Source organism: Hippopotamus amphibius, chromosome 1 (genome assembly GCF_030028045.1).
Source record: "Hippopotamus amphibius kiboko isolate mHipAmp2 chromosome 1, mHipAmp2.hap2, whole genome shotgun sequence".
NCBI lineage: Eukaryota > Metazoa > Chordata > Mammalia > Artiodactyla > Hippopotamidae > Hippopotamus > Hippopotamus amphibius.
The window spans coordinates 117,613,962-117,640,029 of NC_080186.1; the positions used below are offsets into that span (position 1 = coordinate 117,613,962).

General features: G+C 47.5%; 1 protein-coding gene across 3 annotated transcripts in view; it reads right to left on the bottom strand.

Annotated features, from left to right (window-relative positions):
* Nucleotides 1-4,070: 4,070 nt before the first annotated feature.
* Nucleotides 4,071-26,068, bottom strand: part of KCNN3 (potassium calcium-activated channel subfamily N member 3) — a 155,313-nt gene continuing 133,315 nt past the window's right edge. For all 3 annotated transcript variants that reach the window (XM_057725390.1, XM_057725389.1, XM_057725391.1), the window contains 4 exons: nucleotides 20,643-20,753; nucleotides 11,476-11,603; nucleotides 10,622-10,691; nucleotides 4,071-4,394 (listed from right to left, as the gene is read on the bottom strand). In XM_057725390.1, the coding sequence (XP_057581373.1) occupies nucleotides 4,098-4,394; nucleotides 10,622-10,691; nucleotides 11,476-11,603; nucleotides 20,643-20,753 (606 nt within the window). In that variant the 3' untranslated portion in view covers nucleotides 4,071-4,097. The remainder of the gene's footprint in view (nucleotides 4,395-10,621; nucleotides 10,692-11,475; nucleotides 11,604-20,642; nucleotides 20,754-26,068) is intronic.

Sequence of the window (26,068 nt, forward strand, 5' to 3'; positions counted from 1 at the left end):
TAGTGTCTCAGTTGTGGTACTGTGATGGTAGCAACCCCATGGATTCTGGGATGAAACACTGATTCTTGATTTGGGGTGCATTGTTTGTTGAGGTATGTGCTGAAGGAGGTTGATACGTAAGAATTACTTTTTTGGTAACTATTGACTACATTCAGAAGCAACATCAAAGTGTGGACTAGACAGAATCGGTTTGGGCTGCTGTTGTTGGCAATAGTGATTTCATTTTAAAGTCTATTGAATACTTTGTACTTAAGACTATTAACTATTATCTTCATTTTAAGTATAGAGAAATTGAGGTATGAAGTGATTATACTCATTGGCCAAAGATGTGGATCCAGTGTTAGGGTTTTATTTATTCTGATTCTGTATCTCTAAGTTTTCTTCTCTTCCATCATTATTTATTCACAAGAAATTATCAAAAATCTAAGGGGGAAAGCCTCAAATATTATATATTAAAATCATTATTTCTTCAATGCTGTTTCTTCTTGGCCTTTAATAAATAACAATAGTTTGCACTTGCTCAGCACTTTAAAAATGACTTGCACATACATTTTCTATTCCTCCTTGGTTATAAGACTGTTACTACACCACTGGTACTTGCTGAGGTCAGAAGTTAGTGGTGAATCAGGGCCTTACCCCTCTTGTTCTTTTGCATTGCATTAAGCCTTTCTAGAGATATGAGGTTATGAAGTTACATATTATGAGGATGGCAAGAGCAGTTCACAGACACTTTATGGTAATTCACTGATGATGGTCACACACATGTGGCCTTTGATCCAAAAATGCAGATGTTTATTTGGACTTCAATCTAAGGAGGAGTGAGTCCCTAGTCTGGTATAACTTACCAACGGATGCTATGTCCTGAAATTCCACTGAGGTTAGTGGTCTTAAAGTATCACAGTACATCCCTGACTTTACAGTACATGAAGCTATAATATGGCTTAAGCGATGAGGGGGTGGCTCTGTATTTTTAATTCAAGTGTCTAGATATTTTAGGGAATATTAGAGTACTTTTACCTGACACTGAGTTATCAGAAGGATTATAGCAGGAGCTCTGTCACTGGGTCAGCCTTCCAGGAGTAGGCAGAATTCAATCAGTTCAGCACTGGATTGAGGTTACTGTAATTAATAGTTTTTCCATATAGCCAATTCTTGAGTAGATCACTAAAGCTCCTCCACCACCAAACTTGAAATTGCAGAACAAGAAGGCATGACATGAGAATCCACCTTCCCCCTTTTCCCATCTGACTTTTTATGCTGAGGCGCAGTGGAATTAGCCAAAAGATGGGCTGTAGGAAGGAAACCTGGGTGAGCTACACCCTGGATGACCAATACATAAGTCATCAAGGGTTTGATTGTACTTGCCAGAGAATGGGTAACCTCCCAACATAAGGCTGACAAACCAGGACAGAGAAGCAGCCTCCCATTTACCATTGCAGGATCAACAGGCAGATTTGATCACTTTTCTTTTTTTTGAAGAGTAAGTACTCTTTCACCAAGGATAAAAATCATACACAGCTATTGCACTACCAATAGGTCTAGTCGCGCTACACATGCCCATATGTTTCTAGGATGCCAGTGGCTACTGCTACTGGAAATATCTCCAGCCACTCTCTTTGCTAGTGTTGCTAGCTTGGTCATTGGGATTTACCTAAGTGAACAGCATTAGTGGTGGGTTAAAGAAGAGTCACCCACAGACAGCAGTGGGTCAATGACAGTCTGCACATACTTTTTGGCAGGAGGAGTGGCAGTGGAATCTTGCATGCCATTTGTTTCAAATTCAGATCAAATCCCTGTGTGCACATGCGTGTGTGTGCACACACACACATATCACAGGGTTACGGGGGAAGGGGAAGGGTGACTAGGAGTTAAGAATTGAGGGCTATAGATTAGATGATCGGGATCAGCACGCTCAGGTTGACCTGTCAGTGCTCTTCACGCTGTGAAATAAACTAATGTCGCAAAGAAACTGCATGGTTATTTCATCTGCTTATGGGTCTGTTTATATGTTCAGCTGTCACTGAAAACAGGAGCACCATTCTTGAGATGTAAAAAAGCAGAGGGGTCTTTTAGATAATTAATAGTTAAAAGAACAAGCAAACAAATTAAAAGCCAGCAGCAAATGTGGCATCTATGGTGTGCAAAGCAACCAAGGAAAATGCTCAAAGGAGTTATTAAGACAAGAATGAGGCCATCAAGGGAACAACACAGCAATGAAAAGAGATAAAGAAGAAGTTTAACAAGAGACCAGATCTTCTTGAAAGAGTGCCCTTTCTAGGAGCATCTACCCTTTGTTGTCTGATGATCCCCTTGTCCCTACAGACCAGCCCCAGGGCTGTAGAGGAAAAGTCTCCATAGTGAGATTCTGCCTTGGGAAAAGTGGCGCTGTCCTGTACAAAGTGCAACCCAACAGGACAACCATCCGCAAATGATACCTTTCTGTTTTACCCTAAACTGATGAAAGATTCCCTACTGTATCATTTAAGTCCCCACAAACAGACATCAAAGACCTCAGAATGAGAAAGATGGTGACTAGTATGATGGTTTTCACAACACAAACGTTACACGTGGTTAGATGATGGAGCGAGGAAATGTCCTGCATCCCCGTGCCCTCTCCTCACAATGTCTGTCATACACCGGATCTGGATGTTTCTGAAGTCTCTCGGAGTTTGAGATGTATTACAATAGTTTTTTTGCACCAAGATTAACGTGGCACAGTAGGAACAGGATACTGACAAGTCTGTGTCACCTTACCTCACCCACAAGGTTCCCTAAGGGCTCCCTTTATTCTCATAACCTTACACTTTGAGGTGGTTTTAGGTCAGGTAGAAGGGACCACCTGGGCCACTCACCATCACTTCTCCCAGCTCTCAGGTGAGGCACTTGACCCCTCTGTGTTCCTAACATCTGGGGTTGGAAACCTGTTGCTGGATAAATATCACTGAGCAAGCCCCCAGACAATACTTCTATTCACGCAGGTGTCCTAGGGTTGCACCTGTTCGTGCACGTGTGTGCACGCATGCACAGGTCCTGCCCCCCTTCCCTCACATACACACACCCGATTGTGCGCTCCAGTGGAACACAGCTCGTTTGGATGTAAGATGAAAACCCTGCAGAAGCTGTTATTTTTAGAAGGCTACTTATCTCTCCAGAATGCCAATTTTGGTTTGTCATTCATGTCAGAGCGAGCATGGAGCACATCCAGGGCGAAGCACCCTGTTTTGTGTTTGAAGTGACCTGCATCTTCAGTGAAGCTCAGACTGTGGCCGACACCAGCAAGCTACCTGAACTGACAGCACCCGCCTCCCGATTCAGACCAACTCAACGTGCATTTAGAGAGTGCCTACTGTGTGCAGGGTAAGGTACCAGATCTCTCTTTACTTGGGTCAAGTGCAAACAAGAAAAGACCTGGGTTGAATGTGGGATGTGTATGTGTGTGTGTACATGCACACGCTTGCAAATACACGGGTTTATATGGGTATTAATATTGGCTGGAAAGTCTGGCTTTTTATGTGTCTGTTTTTCTTTCAGTCTAAATTTTGTTTTATGACTGTGCAAGAGATGGAAGGAAAGAATGTCTGTTTTGGCAAGCTGTGGGCAGCTCTCTCTTATTTTTGTCATTCAGGGGCTTCCTTAGACAAAAGGAAAGGAGAGAGGTGGGCTGGAGCATCCCGGGGTGAGGAACCCATCCCCCAAGCCTGACACCACGCCCTCCCCCAGCGGGACCCTCCTCTGGGCTGGCTTCACTGTCGGCTACTTCAGTGCATCTGACCCCCCCACCCCCCCCATGTGAAGACCTGAGATTGAACGTGGATTTCTGTTCTCCACCAACTCTGCAGCAAGGGCCCTGCCAGAGGCGTCGCTTCCTGTCATCTCCTCTTCCTGCTCCCAAGTAGAGGCACCTAAACAGAGATTAGATTTCTGGTTTCAAGGCATATCAAACCAAGCACGCTGAATGAACACGAGTTAGTTAATTAGCTCGGTCTCTCTTCTTTACGTTCCCTGGTCTGAATGTTCCTTGATGGCAAAGTGACCAGGAGAGAGTTGATTTGCATCTTAAGACCTATGGGTAATGCGTCTGGAGTGGGGAGTTTTATTTAGCAACTGCTTGAACTCGTGTACGGGGTCGGGAAGGAGGTGGAGCTGACCCCGATTGGGCTGTCGGAGAGTGGGGTGTGGGTGGTGCCCACCGCCACGCTGACGCCCCGGGCCTCCATGAGGGCAGACAGGAGCTGCTGCTGCTGCTGGCGCAGGGTGTCCGCGATGAGCAGGGGCAGGGAATTGAAGCTGGCGGTGAGGTGCTCCAGCTTAGACTCCAGGCTGCCGATTTGTTTCTCCAGATCTTCGCTCCGGTCATTGAGTTCTGTGATTAAGTCATACATGACGTTCTGCATCTGTTTGGAGAGACAGAGAGGTGAGAGACAGGGAGGCAACAGGTCATCGCAGAGGAATCTGCAGTGGGGAGAACGAAATACTCCTCCAGATGACAGCTGAAATACAACTCCTCCAGGGACCAACTTCCACACCGGCCATGTCTGATCTGGCCAGGGATGGAGAAGCAGTTTAAGGTCTTGAAGACACGGAGGCTCAAATGGCACAACATTTTTGTGTGTGTGTGTTGTTGTTTTATTACAAAAATAATGTATATTACTTATGAAAATATATTAGAAAATATGTAGAATGGAAAAGAAGCAGCGCTTTCTTCTTAAACAGAGCAAGTCCCTAAAGTGTCCTCCTGTTCTCACTGCATCGAGCCTCTCAGCTCATACAGCAATGGCACCTCCTGTGGTGAGGAGTGGACAATGCAACAGACTTATCCTGGGCAGGCCAAGGTTCAAGTGCACATCTGCAGCTCACTAATAACGTGCCTTCCCTCAGGCCCCTTAACCTCTCTGAACCTTGGTTTCCTTACAAAATAGGAGTTAATGATAACTACACACAGTTATGAAGCCATTGCACCCCCCCCGCCGCCCACTTTCAACATAGCAGCCAAATGTACGATGTACCACATACCTCACTCAGGCCTGGGCTGCAGTCACAGGGAGCTGCCTTGCTGAGGTTACAGCCCCTCTCCTGCCTGGTCAATGAGGAGGGACATCACCTCAATGTGGGACACCGCTGAAGGGCCAGCCCACCTCCCGAACTCCCGTGGATCGGTCAAGGCCTTTGTCAATCGTATCACAGTTCAGACTCTCCCTCTGCCCCATCCTGCTTCCTGACGGTGCCCCCAGGTGCTGTCCCGACGGTGCCCCAAGTAAACCTCCTGCTCTCGGTGCCATCTCCCAGGGTCCCAGGGACCTGCTCTGTCACCAGTGCTCGCCCCCCGCACATCCCATGACTGACAGCCTCACCTCCTTCAAGCCTCCCTTAAAAATCACCTCCCCCACACCCTCGTTAACATGGCACCTTGTCCCCACCCCCACTCCTGACCCGCTAACCCTGCTCAACTCTTTTCTTTTTTTATGCCACCTTCTAATACACTAGCTAACTTGCTGTTTCTTCTGCTTGTTGTCTGTCGTCTCCCACTAGAAGGAAAGCTCCTCCAGGGTGGGGACCTTTGCCTGTTGTGTTCATCAACGTGTCCCAAGGGCTTCAAACAGCATCTGGCACATAGAAGATGCTCAACTAATATTTTTTGATGGACAAGTGTACATAAATGTGCCTAGCAAGGGGGTCTGTCGCACATGGTTGGCACTAAAAGATGTTGGTAGAACTAATGAATGCATGCAGTGCTGGCACAGGGGAAAACCACCGTCCCTTCCATCCTTTGGCCAATGTAGGCGTTTAACTGATGGGAAAAGACCTTTTGCGCCACAGATTATTTCCATATACCTAGAAAGTTTCTCAGTGTTTTCCACTGAGACCCGAGTGGCTGAAGGAAAGGAGAGACGTCTCCCAAGGGGGCCCAGCCCAGGGCCTGCCACTGGAGAGCAGGTGTTCGGGAAGCTTTTGTGAATGAACATTGAATGAGGTCGTGAGAGCAGGGGAGCAAAAATGGGGTACCTCCACGGAACTGCAAATAAAATAAAACTTTAAAGTAATAAAATAAATTTGCCTTCTGAGAGTTCAGTTATAAAACCGGGTCAGAGCAACTCTAAACAAAGGCAGCTTGTGCCAAGGGCACCACTTTCCATCCTACCTCTGCCAGCGCTCCCTGTATCCACGAGAGGCCATTCCTTCAAGCTGTCCCCACCTGAAACCTGGGCGTCCTCCTCTCCTTCAGCCCCATAATTTGGCTCCCCAGGTTGGCCTGTAGAGCCCTTATCTATGTGACAGTCAGATTTCTCCCCACGAATCCACAAATGACATCAGACATGGGAGTGAGATGCTTGGGAGGCTTCACATTCTTGGGTGTTACTGTGGCTGCAGGAGACTGGGTTGGCGGTTGCTCTGTACCCTCCCAACCTCCACCTGTAGGCACTGTGGCTCTAGGGGCTTCTGGTCAGCTGCCAGTGACACCCTGATCTTATTTCACCTGAAATTTCAAGTTACTCCAGGAAGATGCAGAAACCACTGATGCCGGCAGGGGCCAAGGAAGTAGGAAATGAGGTGAATGGGGAAAAAAAAGAAAAAAAAAGGAGAGGAAGGTGGCAAAATATAAGAAGCCAGAGAGGAGTTGGGAGAAGGGGGATTGAAAATATAGTGATATCTTGTCACCAGGAAATTGGCTGCAGCCCCAAAAGGAGCCGTCACAGAGGCAGAGTGAGGCAGCTCTGCCTTCGCAAGGACAGGACTCTATTGTGGCTGCCTTGGAGGAGAGGGTGACTTTAGAAGTGAAAGTGCTTTCTTTATTAATTAACATTCACAGAACCTCCTCAAGGTGCATATTCTTCCCGGAATGTACAAAACCACAAATCTATTTGACCGCAGGGGCACAAGCTCTGGACTGAGTCAGGGCTCCTGGTTCTCGGCCCCAGCACGGCAGCTCGCCAACCGCCCGACCTTGGGATGGTCTCTGTGTTTCTTTGGACCTCGGTTTCCTCATCTATATTTGTCATCAGAACTACCACGTGCAAAACTATTATAGTTCACCAAGCATTTTCACAGATACCATCTTATTTGGTCAGTTGAGCCTCAGATGTGGGGAATGGTTTTTACACTTCAATGGAAGACACTGAAGCCAGCAAATAAAGTGTCCCAGGCCCCCCATCTCTGCCGCCCTACAAGAGAGCTCTTCCATAGAATAAGTGATATGTGGAGGCCACACGCCCTTTTCTCAATCTAGAGAGGACCAAAGGGCAGGGGTGGAAGGTGGTGAGCTGGGAGGATGAAGCACAGAAAGCAAAGGGAGAGAACACAGTGTTATTATTGTCTCCCCTGTACTGTTGCTTGGTGACAGGATGCCAGGGGGAATGTGGGCCAGTGTGAAAGATGCTAGGCTGCTGCCAGGACCTTGGCTGAGTCTCCTGGGAGGAAAAATGAAGACTGGATGGATGTCAGAGTTCACCCTCCGTGCAGGTCCCACACCACCCCCTGCAGCCCTTCAGACACCTTCCCTTAACCCCCTCCTCCACACCCTTTCTGTCCAGGTAACTTGCTCCTAGGTTATTGATGGTTTAGTTCCCCCACCCAATTCACATGAGCCTCTTTCCAATTCATGGAGTTGTTTATTTCACCCAGTCTGCTCTGCACAGGGCCCTGTCTCTGAGAAGCGGTGGCTGGCACTGAAGGAAGGCAGGCTTGAGAGTCCAGTGTGCCCGCTGTTCCAGAGCCTGTCCTGCCAGGCGAGAGAGGAGGCAGAAATATGGCTACTTGTAAAAGAAATATCTTGGGGGTTGTTGGGCCAGTCCTGCACCTCCCAGCATAGGTCCCCAGCCATGTTTGCCCTTCCTGATCCCCCTCCTGCCCTCAGCTGATTGGTCCAAGGGTGGACATGGGACCCAAGCCGGCCAGTCATTTCATCCCTTCTGAGAATTTAGAATTAAGACCAACAGAAGGCTGGCCAATTTGTCTTTGCCTATGGCTAGAACTAGAACATGTACTCCCTGGATAGGGGCCCGCCATGGTCTGCCATGGAGACAGGAGGCATAGAAAGTTGTCAGGACTTCCCTGGTGGCATGGTGGTTAAGAATCTGCCTGCCAATGCAGGGGACATGAGTTCGATCCTGGTCTGGGAAGGATCCCACATGCTGCAGAGCAACTAAGCCTGTGCGCCACAACTGCTGAGCTCGCGTTCTGCACCTGCTGAAGCCCGCGTGCCTAGAGCCTGTGCTCTGCAACAAGAGAAGCCCGCGCACTGCAACGAAGAGGAGCCCCCACTCGCCTCAACTAGAGAAAACCCGTGTGCAGCAATGAAGATCGAAAGAGAATTGAAGCAGGCACTTGAACAGCAGAGAGAAGACAGGCTGAGCAAATACTTCCCAGTTTGAGGTCCACTTCTAGTTAGTCCCTTCCTGAAGTGTGGCCACGTGCCTGCCTTGAGTTTCTGCCTGGGATGAGACTTCCTTGTATCCTTACAATAAATACCTACATTTTTAAACCTACTTTCAGTGGATTTCTGATACTGGAAGCCAAGAGTGTTAAGCAATGCACCCAAGACCCCGCTGGGTGCTTCCCTTCTGCACCCGGGCGCTCCGTTCACATCCTCGCCTCCTCCAAGCTCTTGGGAGCCCTTCACTCCCCCTCAGGGCCCCCTCCAAAGGCACACAGGCCTGTGGGCTTCTCCCCATCTGTACCAGCCACGCATTCCCTAACTGAAGTCCTCCCAGGCTTGGGAGGCCCTTTCTTCGGCCTGATCCCTGCATTGAACAAGGCGCCTGCACGTGGCCCAAGAACTGGCAGTTTCTCTGATTGCACCCTCTTTTCAAAGGCAGCTTAATTTGCCTAAGGGAGTTTCTCTTTCCTACCCGGGAATGTGTTCCTTGATGATAATTGACATCTGCTGCAATGTTCTGCCAAGCTGGCCCTGGGCTACACATTTGATATACAATTTCTATTCAGGCAATGAGGAGGAGGGGCTGAGGAGGGGAGGCCCTTTCTCCAGTGGTGCCTACACTCAGCTCTGCCGGTGGTGGAGCCTCCGATTCTTTTTTTTTTTTTTTATTGGAGTATAGAAACTGTTGTGTTAGTTTCTGCTGTACAGCAAAGTGAATCAGCCATACGTATACATATATCCCCTCTTTTTTGGATTTCCTTCCCATTTAGGTTACCACAGAGCATCAAGTAGAGTTCCCTGTGCTATACTAACAAGGTTCTCATTAGTTATCTATTTTATACATAGTAGTGTATATATGTCAATCCCAGTCTCCCAATTCATCCCACCATCCCACTTTCCCCCTTGGCATCCGTACATTTGTTCTCTACGTCTATGTCTCTATTTCTGCTTTGCAAATAAGATCATTTATACTATTTTTCTAGATTCCACATATATGTGTTAATATACAATATTTGTTTTTTGCTTTCTGACTTACTTCACTCTGTATGACAGCACTATTTACAATAGCCAGGACTTGGAAGCAACCTAAATGTCCATCAACAGAGGAATGGATAAAGAAGATGTGGCACGTATATACAATGGAATATTAGCCATAAAAAGGAAAGAAATTGTGTCATTTGCAGAGACGTGGATGGACCTAGAGACCATCATACAGACTGAAACAAGTCAGAAACAGCCTCCAATCCTTTCACTCCAGAGATCTGCAAAAGAAGCGAGTTTCTTTACAGTATTTACGGCAGTTCAGTGCCAGAAACGCAGAACGACAGTAGGGCTCTCAAAGGAGGGCTCTCTTTTTTGGCATCTTCATGAGAAATAAAGAAATGCACCCCCACCACCACCACCACCAGTTGGGGGGCAGAAAAGCTGAGTTGTAAGGACTGGAGGGTGCAGGAAAATGAGTTTGCAATTATGACGGTAAACCGGACGGATTCTCCTCTGTGAGACCTCGGCAGCAGCAACACCATCATCGCCATTTGGTCTCACGCGTGCTTCACCCCGTGCAAATTCAGGGTACAGCTAATCAAGCAACACACTAAACAGATTTAGTAGGTCAGCTAACTAATTTCCAGCAAAGACTGACCTGAGAGACTGAATTTAAGAAACACATGCCAGGGACTTCCTAGGTGGCGCAGTGGTAAAGAATCCGCCTGCCAACGCAGGGGACACAGGTTTGAGCCCTGCCCTGGGAAGATTCCACATGCCATGGAGCAACTAAGCCCGTGTGCCACAACTATTGAGCCGGTGCTCTAGAGCCTGTGAGCCACAACTACTGAGCCCATGTGCCGCAACTATTGATGCTCACGCGCCTAGGGCCCGTGCTCCACAACAAGAGAAGCCACTACAATGAGGAGCCTGCGCACCACTATGAAGAGTAGCCCCCGCTCGCAGCAACTAGAGAAAGCCCGTGTGCAGCAACGAAGACCCAATGCAGCCAATAAATAAATTAATTAAAAAAAAAAAAAGAAAAAAGAAACACATGCCAGGTTTTAAAAGTCAACAACACCCACTCGTAGATTGTAAATGTCAAGAACCAGACAATTTTTTAACGAAGGAGGAAGTAGTCTTTGCTTTCCTGGTCCTGCACTGGCCAGTTTAGCCATGGCCAGGTCTTCACAGCCACACCCGAGAAACTGAAATGCCAGCATCTGAGAACCCTTTATGGGGCCTTCGGGTTCTGCCACTCACCTTGGAAAGGTCCACCAGGGTGTTGGCTTGGTCACTCAGCTTCCTCTGCTCCATCTTGACGCTCCTCAGTCTGTGGGAAAGAGTCGTAACAGCCGTACTCTTCAAGCGCGTGCTGGGTTCCGCCCCGCAAGCAGATTCCACAGCCACATCAATACATGTGGTTTGGGAACCCAGCCCGGGACCTCGAACATGGGTGACAACTGACCAGAATCAAGGGCTTGGCAGGTCCCCAAGAAAGCAAACTCTTGTCTGCATGTGTGCTTGCCTTCAGTCACTATAGTTTCCTCACCACTCTCAGAGCATTTCCTGGCATCTATGCCTTGATCTAGGCTGTGCCTTCCACCTTGAATGTGCTACTCTCAGTCTTTCAGGGTTTCCCCAAACTTCCAGGTCAGAATAAATGTTTTCATCCTCTACTTTTCAAAATCCACTATACTTTTTTTTTTTTAGCTCTTTATTGGAATATAACTGCTTTCCTAAAAATCCACTATACTTTTAACATACTTCGCTTACAGAAAGCACTGACCATAATTTGTTCAGCTTCCAGCTGTAATATGCGATGTGTACGTGTGTGCATGTGTGTGTGTGTCTGGGGGGGACTATGAGAGCCCTCGGAGGCTCTTATCTAATTTTTACCTTCCATAGCCGCCTGTCCAATGTCTGGCAATGGCAGGTAAAATAAACGAATAAACAGACTGACGGGGTCCAGTCCCCCCTCCGCCAGTGCTTCTTGAGTGGGACAGAATGGATTTCTCCTGCTCCTCTAAGTACACGAGAAGATACCGATGAAGCTCTGGGGAACCCACCACTTCTAATTTGGTCCTCTGGTGGCTGAGCTGCCCTGGAGTACTCACTGGTGGATAGCTTGGAGGAACTTCCTCTGGTGTTTCCTGACTTTGGCATGGTCAATCTTCTTTAGCAGCTTCGTGTGTTTATAGATTAGCCACGTTTCCCGAAGGACATTGGCTGCAGCATTCTTGATCTAGGGAAAAGTAAATAAAGTAGGTTGCTATCAGGTGAATTTTCCTAGGTTCCCACGACGTGTTTTTTATATCTACCGGTACAGTCTATCTTACAACGAAATGATTCTGCAATGACCTTTCTCCTTAATCAAATCATGAACTCTTAGGATGATTAAAATTCATCTCTTATTAATCCTGTATTGGACACGGTAGGCTGGAGCCCGCAGTTGAGGGGTATTTCTTGTCTCTTTCTTAATTATTTCAGGACTGCCTCTTGACTGCTGTTGCTGATGCTCTATTTAGATAGGCTGCATCACCAAGACCCGGAGGCCTGAGGCACACTTTGACTAGATAAATATGTACCATTGCTGCCCTTGGATCCAGAGTTCCACACACTCCGTGGGATTTCCATTTAGTGCCTGTGGTACCTTTCTTGGATTCAGAGAGTAAACAGATTTCCTAGCAGCTAGAGATTGATTTTATTTATTTATTTAAAAATTATTTTAAAATTGTATGCCATTTTAAAGGTTACTTTTCATCTACAGTTATTACAAAATACTGGCGCGATCCCCCGTGTTGTCCTGTGCATCCTTGAGCCCAGCTTACACCCAGCAGTTTGTCTCTCCCACGTCCCATCCCTCTATTGCCCCTCCCCCCCCACTGGTCACCACTGGTTTGTCCTCTATATCTGTGAGTCTGCTTCTTTTTTTGTTATAGTCACTAGTTTGTTGTATTTTTTAGATTCCACAAGTACGTGATATCATATAGTATTTGTCTTTCTCTGTCTGACTTATTTCACTCCAGCCGGAGATTTTACAAGGGCCCTTTGAGGAAATGTCTTTCCCACCGAATAGAACTATAGGTATCAACAAGTCTATTGTTTCCTTTCCCAAATGGCCAAAAACATTTACACTGCGATTTTACATGTAAATGTAATTGGCATAAAACTGAAATAATTTCCAAGCAGTGTCTGAAAATCAGTGAAGATATTTTGGTGTGAAACCAGAGCTGCCTACTTCCCAAGGCTGGCTCCTTCACCACACTGCAGTCACACATTTCAACATATGACGCTGTCATCTGTTGACATGGAAACCACTGATATCACCGGGCTCACGACGGAGCTGAGACGTATCAATGGCATCCAGATGGCAGGGGACAAAGTTTTAATCCAAACACAGACATCTTCAGCAATTAGTAACAAGAGCAAGAGGAAACATTTCTTATTAAGCACAAGCTAAACAGATTTTTGATTAACCGTTCCCTTTTCTGTCAGCCTTGCAAATTGGCACAGGCCCACAGGCCCGGGGCCTGGAAGTAAGTAGGCCAGCCTAGTAGAAATCAGGTTACTAGCCAGAAAGGATTTTAATAAAATTGGAGACTACAGGCCTGCTTCTTCAGACTGACATCAACAGATGGGACGTTGTTAAAATACTGAGATGTGTGGGAAGGCCTAGGAAACATTGTTTTGTAGGCTGATAACTTTTGTGTGTATGTTTTAAAAATTTATTACCAGGACTGGATTCTATTTTTCATTGGCGCTGAAGTGATGTTCTAAAAGAACAGCTAGATCTTCTCAGAAATGTCTTAGTGAGATAAGTACTGCTTTTTCGTTCAGTAAAAATCTACCGTGAAAATGGTTTTAAATGACTTAATTGCCCACCTCTGGTACTTTCTTGCCTGGGAGGAAGCAGGTGGTGGTGAGTAGAAGCCGGAAACTGTGAGTGTCCAGGTGAGGAGGGGGGAGGTAGGGGAGGGTGTGGTCACTGGGGTTCTGTCCAGGGGCTGGAGTGGACATCAGCCTCCTGGCAAAAGAGGCAGCATAGAAGCGAAGGCTTTCCTCTCTGTGGAGTGCATACTCCTGCCACCCTTCTGTAGGGAGAGGGCAACTTGACAGGTGGTTTCTTCAGTTTCCCTAGGTGCTTAGCCTTGGAGGAAGCCTCACAGAAGCACAGGAGGGAAAAGCCTGGCCCAGCATTCAGGGTGATCAGCAGAACCCCAGTTACACGACTTTTGTGTTTGGAACACTGATGGAGCCACGGAACGTTCGCATGGATGAGCCTTTGACAACTGTCTCTGTGTTGGTGTGGAACAGACATTTGAAATTGGAGAGCCTGCAGGTGAACCCTTGTTCTGCCAGTTTGGGAGTAAGTGCTTAAGTATCTATAAGATGCAAAAGTAAATCCTTACCTTAAGGGTTGTTGTGAGGCCCGAAGGAGGCAGTAACCTAGAGCTGATGGTACTGAGGCTAAGCGCGGACATTTCCCAGGTGCCAGGTTACTTACGTGTAAACTCATTTAATCTTCACAACAACCCTCTCAGGCAGGTACTAATATTACCCCCATTTTACAGATGAAGAAACTGAGGCACAGACCAAGACCATAAAGTTATACATGGCAAACTGAGTCAATGTGGATTTAAGTGTTATAGACTCTGTGAAGTACCATACAGATATCAGTTATCATCATCTGACCCAAACTCCCATTGAAGATATGAGGAAATGACAGCTTCAGAGATAGAATAGGAGGGCCAGAATCCCACAGCCAGCTAACGGCAAAGTCAAAACAAGAGCCAGGTCCAAAAAGAGCATAAGGTTTTCATGCAGTCTGAAGAAAGACCTGACTAGATGTCATCTCTCCACAAACAAAATTATTTCCTGTTTTCCAGGATCAAGGAACTGGAAAGGACATAGATTCATTTTTAATCATCACGGCCCTCACTTAGCAATATGACAGAACAGGGAGTCCAGGTCCTGCACTTAACTTTAGCCCAAATATAAGGTACTAAAATCACAGCCCAGCCTGGGTAGCTGAGCAAAGCAGTCACAGTATCTCTATGGGTTTGAATGGGAGGCCTCTGCATATTTGGGAGAGTGAAGTTAAATGCAAGCCTTGGTGCCGACTCTGATTTAATTGCTGGCAAACAACCTGGCACAAACCTAAGTAGATCAATATCTGTAAGAGAAAAAGAAATAGGCTTTTAACTGCATTGTGCTTTCCCAGGTCAACAGTAAATGCTACTGTGACCAGGTGATCCCTCCAATTCACCTGGCTGATTGCTTTGAGCATTGCTGGGGTGGGAAGCAGTTGAGGTCGTGTGCTCCTCCTGGGAGTCACTGCGCTTCTACGGGGCTGCCAAGCGCCACTCCTTGATGGGGACTTGGGTACCCACTGAGCTCTCCTGGTAGGCAGGGGCCAAAAGATGCTCTTGGAGGTGAGGGTTGGAATGGGTGGGTCAGGGAACTGGGAAGGGCTGGATAAGGTTGGCTATGATCCGATGGGTTCAGGGATGGTTAGAAGAGGGCCATTTGTTCATGGAAGACTGGATGTTTCATCCCCCAAACCCATAAGCATGCTAGCTAATTGTTTTCTGTGGTCCATTCATTCTCTCCCCAAAATTGTATGCTTTCACTCTGATAAGAGAATGAGCTCGGTCACCTGTGTACTTCAGGGAGGGCTCTAAGATTCATGGGCCTGGGCAATAAGTCGTCCAACTAAGATCTTGCCTATGATACGGACCGCTAACCTTCACGGGGTGCTTACCATGTGCCAGGCTCTATGCTAAACACTTTATGTGTACATTGTTCCTCTAGCCCTCAGGAAAACCTCACAAGGGGATGAATAACCATCTCCACCTTGGACCAGTTGCGGAACCTCTCTGAGACCCAATTTTCTTATTCATTCCTCTCCAAAACATTTCCTGAGCCCCTACAATGGGGCAGATACTGTTTTAGGAAGTAAGAATACTGGGATGCACAAACCAGTAACATTTCTGCCCTCAAGGAGCTTGTAATCCTGTGGGGACAGCATGCCCTTGGTAATACAGTGTCAGGTAATCAGTGCTTCAGAGAAAACTACAGCACAGTAGGGTGCTACAGAGCGATGCAAGTTCTCCTGGTCTGTGAAATGGGACTGTGGTGTTGATTCGGTGAAACACTAGCACAGAGCCTGGCTGCACCGCGCCTCAGTACACAGTAGCTTTACTGATGTTCTTTCCCCCAACAAATGTCAGCTTCCTCCCCCACCTCCGGAGAAAGAAAACATAAAACAGAACACATGGGTCTGTTCCTTGAGCTCTTGGCTGTATCATCCAAGTCAACGACTGGCTCTGGCTCCCTCTCTGCAGGGTAACCTGCGCCTCTGTGTTACGGGGTGTTGGGGGTGGGGGGACTGGTGCAGGAGGAACATGTGGGGTAGGAGGAGGAGCACCCTTCTTGGCCACCCCCCACCCCCTGCATGGTTCCAACAGCCACAGGGAGCCCTGGGAGAATAATTCTAGGAGCCCTACTGGTGGGGCCCCCAGGGAAGAAATATTAGCATCCCCACCATGCTCCCAGGACTCCCTCCCAGGGAGAGGGTATTTCCACCTGGAGGTTGGAGAGGAAGAAGGGAGGAGGGCAGATCAGGCCTGGCAAGAGGGTGTGTCTTAAACAGCTTCAAGAAGTTCCAGAGGTTGATTTTAGATTAACAAATCTAAAGGGATGATAAAATCAGACTCTGAGAGCCCTCAGGTCAAGCCTGTCTCAGACACCTGACTGAAGGTATCCATTTACCCGGGGCATCCCTTCTTCTCCATCCACCAACCCCACCCTTGCCTCACCCTCACCCACACGCACTTCCTGCTGGCTTCCTGCGGCTGCCATCTCTTCCATCTCCCTCCTTATACCATCTCTCCTTCCTCCCCCATCCTGTTCCACACTCCCTTCTCAGGCTTCTCGGCCCACCCCTCCCAGAAGCCCTCACCAAACACTTAGAAATGGGGGCTCCACTGTGGCTGACAGGACACTGGGGCAGGGAGCAGGGAGGGATGCACTTCTGTGGTTCAAAGTTGGAGTCTGTAGTCTTTCCCCAAAGCAACATGGTAATGAACCACGGCTAATTCCATAATGCTATTAATATGATGCTCAGCTAGTTTGGAGGTAAACTGGCTTTTCTTTCCAGCAGACCTGGGACCCTAACCACCATTCTGAGTTCCAAGGAACTGACTGTTCTGGGAAACCCATTGGGTGATGGCTGGAGAGCTGCCTGCCTGCCTGAGAACAAACGGCAGCCCTGGCTGGGACCCAGCTTGCTGCATATGGCTGGGGGCCCACCATCGCCTGTCTCTGGGCCTGAGAGGCTCATCCCTAAGAACCCTTCCAGCTCAAAAGCTCAATGCTCCTATGACTATTGTTAAAGAAAAACTGTACCCAATCTGTCTGGGACAGAACTTTAGTGGGTGATATAATTTGTAATCCCCTTCTGGGGAGAATTAGCATTTCTGATAACCGCTCAGTTGATGATCTGATAAATTTTTAAAAGATTAAGACCTGTTCTGAAAATCCACTCATGGGCCCTACCAGCGTCAGTCAGGAGTCTGTGTCCTTCAGCCAGACTTTCTGTACCTGGTATCACAATGACTACCATTGTCTTTTCCTATAAAAGACCCCCGCTGTGAGTAAACCTTTGAATTCGCCTGCTGGAAAAAACTTTTTTTTTCCCCTAGCAGGATTGTAATAAAACTTTGACACATGCTCATAATTACAGAAAAGTTCTCTTTAGCATTGATCCGTAGGTTCTGGGGGGTTACTAAAGGTGTTTGAGCAGGCTGGTGATATGTTCAGAACTAAGTCTCAGAGTCTAAGAATCACAAGGAAGCAAAGTACAGGATGACTTGGGTAAGGGAGGCCCAGGTGAAATGAGAAGGTAGCAGGCAACTGAGATGGTACGAGACTCAGAGGGTGGCTTTAGTATGTCGAGCAGGGGACTGGGAAAGCCTGGTGTGGCCAGGTGGACTCAGACTCCGAAGCTGCTCGGACCTCTGTGGGGACAAGGGCCGAGAGGAGTCAGAGATGCTGCTAAGCTTTCAGGCCTGGAGACTGGAAGAACGGTGATGTCATCGACAGGGAAGTCGGGAGAAGGCACTAGTGTAGGGAAGATACGGGTTTGATTTTGGTCTTACTCATTGAGTTCATGGGGAAATGCACTTGGATGAAGCATGTGAGGCAGGAACCCATCGTGGCCAGGATAAGGAGACCCCGTCCTCAGCCAGGGGCACACACCGTGGAGGGGTCTGCAGCTTTGATGTGGACCGTAGGCGTGGCAAACAGAACATTGCCTGTCCGTGGTGCCTCTTAAGCCCAGTGTGTCCATGGGTAGATACCCAGCTTTTTAGAAAGGAGAGGTGCTCTTTGAAGACAGGCAGTAAGTATGAGGGCAGGGACCATCTCTTACTCATCTTGTTGTCCCCTTCTGGGGACACAGCGTGTGGCATCCAGCTGTGATGGATGGGTTTCGTTACATAAAACAGAGACACGGGGATGTATGGCGTTGAGTGGGAGAAAAGATGGGATCTACTGTCTTTTTTTATAGTCTCTCTGTGTGTCATTTATGTATATATTATCTAATAGCCCAGAGGTTAGCAACAAATTATAATTCTAGATTAACAATGGCAGTAACACTGCAAAGTCAGTGTGGGAAGATCTGATTGCATTAAATACAGAAATGACGTTGCCACCAGGATTGACAAGTTTTACAAGTGAGAGAAGAAAAGCCATGGGATTCGGGAAAAACAGAAACTTTGTTCTGACCCTGTGCTAGCAGACCACTGCCCCACCTGCCCCTGCCTCCCTGGCAAATAAGTGAATAAAAATAGTGTGACTCTAATGGTAAAGGCTGGGCTGAAGCCTTTAAAGCAAGAGAGTCAGAGTAAATGAGGGCTAGAACAGTTTGAGTATTTTTATGATTAATAGGTTACAATTCTTCTTTTCTGTTTTTTCTCAGATGTTTGAAGAATTAGGATTGCATTTGTAAGAGATGGCTTTTATCTGTTAAATCTACTCATTGTCCACTCTTGAGCGGTTTGCAATTATGCCCCAATTAGCTCCTCCCACGATTGGATCTTTCTCTGTGAATTCACTGAGATCTTATGAATAGACTAAGCTTAGCATCTGTTTGACCCATGAGCCACTCCTGTTGGACATGGCGGGCCATTTGGAGAGGACAGAGGATGGAGGAGGCATCACCGGGGAAGAAAGGTGTGCTTCTCTGAGACCAGATCAAGGGGAGCTAAAGTCAGAGCAGGCCAAGCTCACAGCCAGTTTCCTTTCAACCAAGGTTAGGTAAAAGAACCTTTCCAGCCTTGCCAGCTTTGAGAATTCTCGCTCTGTAAGAACTATCCCTTTCGTGTAGTTTGTTTCTCTGGAAAAAGATATTAGACAGTAAAGGGACATTTCAACAGATTTAAGTGTTCTCAGAAAAGTGAGATGTTATTCGATTAAAAAGGAGCCTTGTACTCGTAGATGGGCAATAAATATTTGTTGATTTGATTTCAGTCCTACTTTTCAAAAAGTAGTGGACCTGAGGAGGATTTTAAAGAATTATTTTTGAAAGGTTGAAATTAGCACCCACAATCTCATCTTCTTCTACAATTATATTGCAGAAAAATTGTTTATTTTCCTGTCATGTAAGGGAGCTGGCTTTCCTCGGCTTTATTTTCCTCTAGTGTCTGATTCAGAGTGAAAAATAGAGCAGACAAAGGAACAACATGAAATACAAAGTATATCCTTGGTTTCAAAAAGCAAATAGAATAAACAGAGAGGCTGTTAACGTCTCTGCTGGAAGAAACAGCTCCTGAGAAGATTTTGGAGGCCACGCCCCTTTGCTCCTGACTCCTGCACTAAATGATTCCAGGAGGATAGAGGCAGGTATACTTGCATTTACGTTCCAATAGCTTGGTAATTTGCTCAATACCGAGGATGACTTCTGCGTGCATATTAGGGGGCTGAAGGAAGGCAGCTGGGTTACAGGGCTCTGGGTGGAACCTGGCTGGCCTACCCACGGGTACGGCCTTCAATCCTGCCATCTTGATGCTACAAATCATGCTTTCTTTCGTACCACGGACAGTTCAGTGCCACGATGTACCATATACAATCATCTGTATGTCAACAGCAGAAGATTTGCCTGTACTCTTTCTTTTTAACATCCGTGGAGGCTCTTTAAAGAATCCAATACATGTAATCAAAGACCAAACAATCAAACACCATAAATAATTCTGAGAAACTGGAGAGGCCTTGGCAACTCCCCATTCCCCTCCGCCTCCCTCTGAGCGAGCGCGCTCACCCTCTGTCTCTCTCCCTCTCTTTTTGTTCTCCCTTCCTGCCTTTGTCTCTATTTCGAACACATTTTTACTGAGCCGCAACATTCATCACTGAATACTTTCTCCAGCTTTCAAAAACCTCAATCAAAATCTGGTTGCTCGTGGGTCTCCTAGCCCACTTTCATCCTAAATGAGAAAGACTTGCTGGGGTGGCCAAGACCCCAGCACAGGGGTTTGCTTCTCTCTCATTTCAGAAAGAGCAGAGTTTTGCAGGAAATCATATTACGGACCTTCATTCAGCCCGCAGCGCTAAAGAATTTTCCATAAAAGCTGTCATTAAATAAACAGCTCCAGCCTTGCTCATTTGGCATGCTGTTATCCTGGAAGGTTTGTTTCTAAATGGGCCTTTTCTTTTCTGACAATTCAGATTTTTAGCAACTAAATGATCTCTCCATTCCTGCTTATATCAGTTTTTTACCCTCCTTCCCCACTTTCATAAAGTTACAAGGGAGAAACATTATTTGGAAAACCCAAAAGGGGGGAAATTAGATGATGACATTTTGATGAACATTGTTTAGGAGTCATTGTAATGATTTTTTTTTAAGGGTTGGATTTAGATACATTTCCCATATCGTTTTTAAGACTTTCTACTGCCCTTCCTAATGAGAATTACAAAAATATTGAAGCATAAACAAAAACGCCCCATGCTCAGTGATTTACTCGGTACCATTCGGCAAAGGGTGGGTTACATCATTCTATGCTATAGATTTAATTATCAGGACAATTATTTGGTTGCCTGAACCATGCACAGTGATTTAAGAGAAGGCAGGAGCCTGTAGCATTGGGACATTGTGCTATTTGCATGTGTCTGGGGCTCCCTCAACCCTCCAGTGAAAGTTGCAGCCCTAACCTATTGTGGCTACTTTCTGACTGGCTCCCATGTTGGTCTTACGTCCCCCATTAAGACGTGGACAGTGGCATTTTACCCGTTTGGTGAGTTGAGTGTCCATCATGAAGTTGTGAACGTGCTTCTCTGCTTTGGTGAGTTCCAGCTTTCGGGCCACCACAGCCACCACCAGGGCAGTACAGCCCGCACCCTGTGAGGGGACAGCAAGAGGACCGGGGAAGAGAGCACATCATTAAGAGAGAGGGCTCAGGCGGAAGACGCCACGTGCCTCGGGCCCACTGTAGGGTTTCCGGGAGTGGAGTGGGAACTTGAACTCTGGCTGGTCAAGGCCAAGCCACAAAACCCATCAGGGCCCTGATTCCCACACCCATGAAGGGGTCTGCAGTGCTCTTAGAGTAGCTGCAGAGCTGACCTCTGACCTCTGGGAGACTGAGCTTTCATAAAGCTGACCATTTCTTCACGGAGCAGGATACTGGATGGGGCTGAGGTGCGGGGAATTTAAACACCGGACCCTCACTTGGTCACCTGCCAGGCTGTGCAGGGACGACAGAAAACCCAGCATACACGCCCCCTCTCCCTCATGCATATCCCAGCCCCCCTGCCAGCTCCAGAGCAGCGGGCCAGAGGAAAGAAAGCCATGCAGGATGGATGGATCACCTGCTGATGGTGGAGAGTTTTCCTGAAAATAATCTAATGAAGAGGCAAAGCATCTTACCCCCACCCTCCCCAAGGCTGCTTCCCAGGGCAACACTGGTTGGCATGAGTCTGTGTCCTCAGTGACTGAGCTCGCTTCTCGGTTGGGTCTTTTTACTGGAGGTCTAGCCTGTGACTCAGCACAAGAAATCAGTTCCTTCTTGCTTTCACCAGGAGGCTCATGAATTCACCATCTTGCAGAGATTTTAAAGCTGACAACACCTGCCTCAAACCAGGATTTTAAGGGAAGCCGCAGAAGGTGCTCTGTATTTTCCAGAGCAACATTCCTATTCTGCTCTGGAAGGTCCATTCCAGGGGAGTCAGGGGAGGGTGAGTAAAAGAGGCAGGTTCCTCAGGACTCACTTTCTCTCTCCTAATCCTTTGGGTGTGTGTTTGACTGTCTGAGAGATGAGTAGAAAGGGTCTCATCCCAACGTTCTTCCAAAGGACCTTGAAGTCCTCTTCGCTGTGCATCTTGACTTGGGTGGAGGGGGTGGGGGGGTGTCCTGCCCTGCTTCCCCTGCAGGCAGCAGATGACAGCCCCGCCCTTGCCTGGTTCTTGGAAGAGAGCCCGCGCCCCTTGGTGACCATCGCCTTCTTCCTGCATGTGGGGGCCCTGCACCATCCTGACCTCCACTCGTGGAAGGAGACAATAAGCTCAGAAAAGTCAGCAGTCTGATCCTCTAGATGCCAAACAGTAATTATAGTTGCCACAGAGCTCAGTTTAGCGATCGAGGTCCTAGGGTTGAAGGAATCCATCAATAACATTTGGGGCTCACCCAGCCTAACAGAATGCACAGGAAAGGGTAAAGCCTGTTTCAAAGGTACTATAATCCCTACCAGAGTTGGGTGGAATGCATATGGTAGATCAGTCCCCTACTCGCTCCTTCATAATCTCTTTCTTTCCTTCCTGGCTGGTGTGAGGTATTGACACAGCTGAAGTTGGCAGTGCTTTCCCTATTAAAACAACCTCATGTTTCTTGGTACATTTGGTCAGCCACCCATTTCTAGCACAACAAACTGAAAAGAACGGAGTCTGTGTGAACTTTCCTTTTCTGACCTCATTTTCCTCCCTTGTTCAGGGACGGACCTGTTTTCTTGGCACCTGTGACTTGCAGGAGATTCTGTGCCCAATTTTCAAAGGATCTGTATGGGCAGTTGGACAGCCTGGTCTGTAGGTGTCATCAATTGAGCCAGGCCTCTAAAAGCAAAAAATAGCTTAAAAAGAAGCTGTTCTAGAGGGAAGATGTGTGCTCCATTTCCCCTCAACCAGACCAAGTATACAATCCCTCTCTTTTGTATGGAGTTGCAAAAGTACTTTGGGCTGAATGCCCAAAAAGAAGGACATATCATAGTGTTAGAAATGGAACATCTGATGGAGAGGGCTCTTCCCAGGCTCCAGGCTTCCTCATTTCCCTGGGTCCAGGGAAAGTCTGCTTAAATCACTCCTGAAAGCTGGGGCAGAATTAGCCTGAAGGAGTCTCCCTGCTCACCACGCCACTTTGGAAGTTTCATTAAAACAATCAACCATCCACAATCCCGAAGTTTCAGCATCTAGACGGACTGCTCTATGGTTCTTGCCATGGCTCACAACCTAGCCCGCTGAATGCAGGAGGGTTCTAATGAGACGCTAGAGTGTTCTAACTAAGGAACCATCTACCTTATGTGATTAAGATTCATTTCTGCATGGAGTCAGGAGGCTGGATTAGACGACATTTCCCAGTTTCTTTAAATTTAAAGATGTCAAGACTCAATCAAGGATATTTCTCTGAAGGATGCTTGATTCTTACTCCCCAATTCTGACTTGAATAGATAGCAGTGGATACTCTCAATTCTTCTTTTAGAAAATCCATCGTCTGGCTCAATTAGGGAAGTAGCCAGTAATGAAGCCTAATCTGGTCATTCCCATTAAGAGGCAACCTTGTAAAGATGGGACAGGTGTCAGCAACCTTCAGAAAGTGGTGTGCAGGATACTGAAATCCAAACTGATCCTCTCCAGTGTGTGTGTGTGTGTGTGTGTGTGTGTGTGTGTGTGTGTGTGAGAGAGAGAGAGAGAGAGAGAGAGAGAGAGAGAAGAAGAAGAAGAAGGAAGGGAAGGGAAGGGGCAGGGAGGGGAGGGGAGGAAAGTGGGGAGAGGGGAGATGCTGAGAGAGATAGAGCTGGAGCAGAGACAGACAGGGAACAAGTTGGGCCGCCTCCTCAACAGCATTAGACACACAGGGGAAGAAGAAAGGAATATGCAGAGGAATAGGAGAAAAGGATGGGCTGATGGGAACTGAGTGGAAGGCAGGAAGAACAAGGAGCCTAAGACTTGAGTCAGAAGTTAATGGTCAACTTTGGCTCTTTAGAGGAAATAAAGGAAGTATTACGGGATTCCCCCTCCCTCTTGCTGTGTTCACATTTAAGTGGTATAATGATCACCTGTGTTCCTTTTGGGACGATGAGCCTTTTTACTTAGATGAGTTTATCAGCCTGACAGGGCCTTGGGAATGCTTGTGTGATATGGCAGGGATATGGGTTGGTTTTAAGAGACAAATTGCCAAGGACTTGGCTGATTTGGGTGTGAGAGCTCCTGCTGTCCTTATGCGGAATCTCAGAAACGGTTGGTGGGCAGGGGAGGCATGTGAGGAGAGGATGGAGTGGGACAGAAGAGGGTAAGCAGCTGCTGGGATGACTTCCATGGGGTCAGATTGTGGAGCAAATCCATGACTCAGACTTTTGCCTTCAGATGTGCCAAGTCTTGAATTCCGGTTGACACCAACTGAATTCCCTGGGTCTTCTCTGTCCAACACTATTTCCATGGGAAGGTGGTGGGAGGGGATAGGGTCCACCTCTAAAGAGGTCGTACTTGCCAAGGTACATGGTGAGCGGGAGCGCACGAGTGAACAGAGAAAGGAGTGGCTGGCCTGGGGTCAACATGCCTAACTCATCCATAGATTTGGACCCAAATCAGAGGCCTGGTCTCCTCCACACTGGTCCTCCTACTTCTTGTTCCCAAGAAACATTTTCCAGCTGGAAAACCTTAGAATCTCAAAAAACAAGTATCCCAAGGGGAAAAGTATGAGGTGTACTTAACTAAAGAAGCATAAAATAAAATAAAACATAAATGAATGTGACAAATGGAGGAGGGAAGCCTGGAGGATTTACAGTTGGATTCTGTTTCTGCAACAGATTCCATGTAACAACTAAAATAACATCAATTGGTTTGAAACCAAGGTGTTTCAGGGAGAAGCTCATCTTCTAAAACTGACATTAAGCAGATGTCTTGCTGAGCCCTCTTTTTCCCTCCTCCCCAAATGACTCAATTTGTGCTACCTTTTACTTTATCATCTCTTTCCTTTTGCAGTTCAAAGAAGCCTCTCTCATGAAGCCTTGGGGAAAAGCTCAGTGTCCCCCACAGATATCCTGGAAGCTTTTGTCTATTTGTCCTTAACTCATGAAGGGTCCACAGAGTGAGTCCCGCTTTAGAAACTGGCTATATTGAAATGGGATTCCTACCAAGCAGTCTTGGGGGTCCCAAAAGCCTTCCAGATGCCTGCAGAACCAAAAAGCCTTCAAAGGCCCCTTCTGGATACTAAATATTGTCAGCTTTCTCTCTGCCTCGTAACTGTCATCATAAAATTCTTTATGGAAAGATGCTGGACTTTGATATATCTGCTTTTGTGGGTGAAAGCTCTCAAACACACCAGGCGTGTGCCAACAATGTCAAGTTGTTCAGACAATTATATACCCTGCTTAATGGTTGATAATTACACCGTTACTCGGATTGCCAAGAGAAAACAATGATTAAGACTATTTACAGCCCGCACACACAAATTCTTCCTTTCCCTTCCTGAGCCGGCCTTGCCTTGGCCTGCATGGTGGCCATGGTAACCAAACAGGAAGCCCTACCTTTCGTTAAGGCACTTGCCATAATACTCGGGAGATGCACAGTGTTGGGAGGCTGGGGGAGGGGAGGAAGGGATTCTCAGCCATGAGAAACCCTGGAAAGGAGTGACTCAGCTAGAAAAGTCACATTTGTTAGAAAAAAAATGCCCCCACAGTTCCTCACTGTCAGACCCCAGAGGGAGGCAGCGGATTTTAATTTGGGTAAAAACACTGACAATGCGTGGAGGGAAGCTCCCTGTCCCTGTGTATAGATGGGTATATAAATATGCAGCAGGGTTTCTGCAGAAGAAGATGAAAGGCATGTGCTGTATTTTTAATATGGGGGGGGGTGGGTATCGGTTCCTCCTCACTCGTTTGTCCTTTTCACTTTGATCACACCTCTCTCCACAAGGAACAAACACTCCCTTCCAAGGAGCTGCTGTAGCCCCAGGACCAAAAGCAGGTGCTGAAGACCACACCTCAGGAGAAGGCGGGAGGAGCCCAGGGGTCCTGGCCGCCCACCCCGGCTGCGCCAGAGCAGAAGCCCGGAGGTGGGGGAGTGAGGGAACCAGGGAAATGGTGGCTATGGGGCCGCTTCTTGGACGGGGCACAGCTCCGTGCTGAGAAGGCGAATGGCTGGTATTTAAAAATAGCAGAGGCTCCCAGCAGGGCCGTCCACCTATCGGCAGCCCGGCTGTGTGCGGGCCTGGCGGCAAGCTGGTTCTCAGGCACAAAGCTCGCGCCCCAGGAGCGGCTCTGAGACAGGAAAGCGTTGGCCTTGGGGCGGCATTTCATTCCTTTCTGGAAGGTAGACGCGTTCCCTGGTTTCCTGGTGACAGCTGGAGCTGCGCCAGGCAGACTCCTACTAACGGATGGGAGGTATTTGTTCTGAGGCCTTACGCTTACCCGTGATCTATCCCAGCCCCAGCGCTAAGCCTTTTGTCAT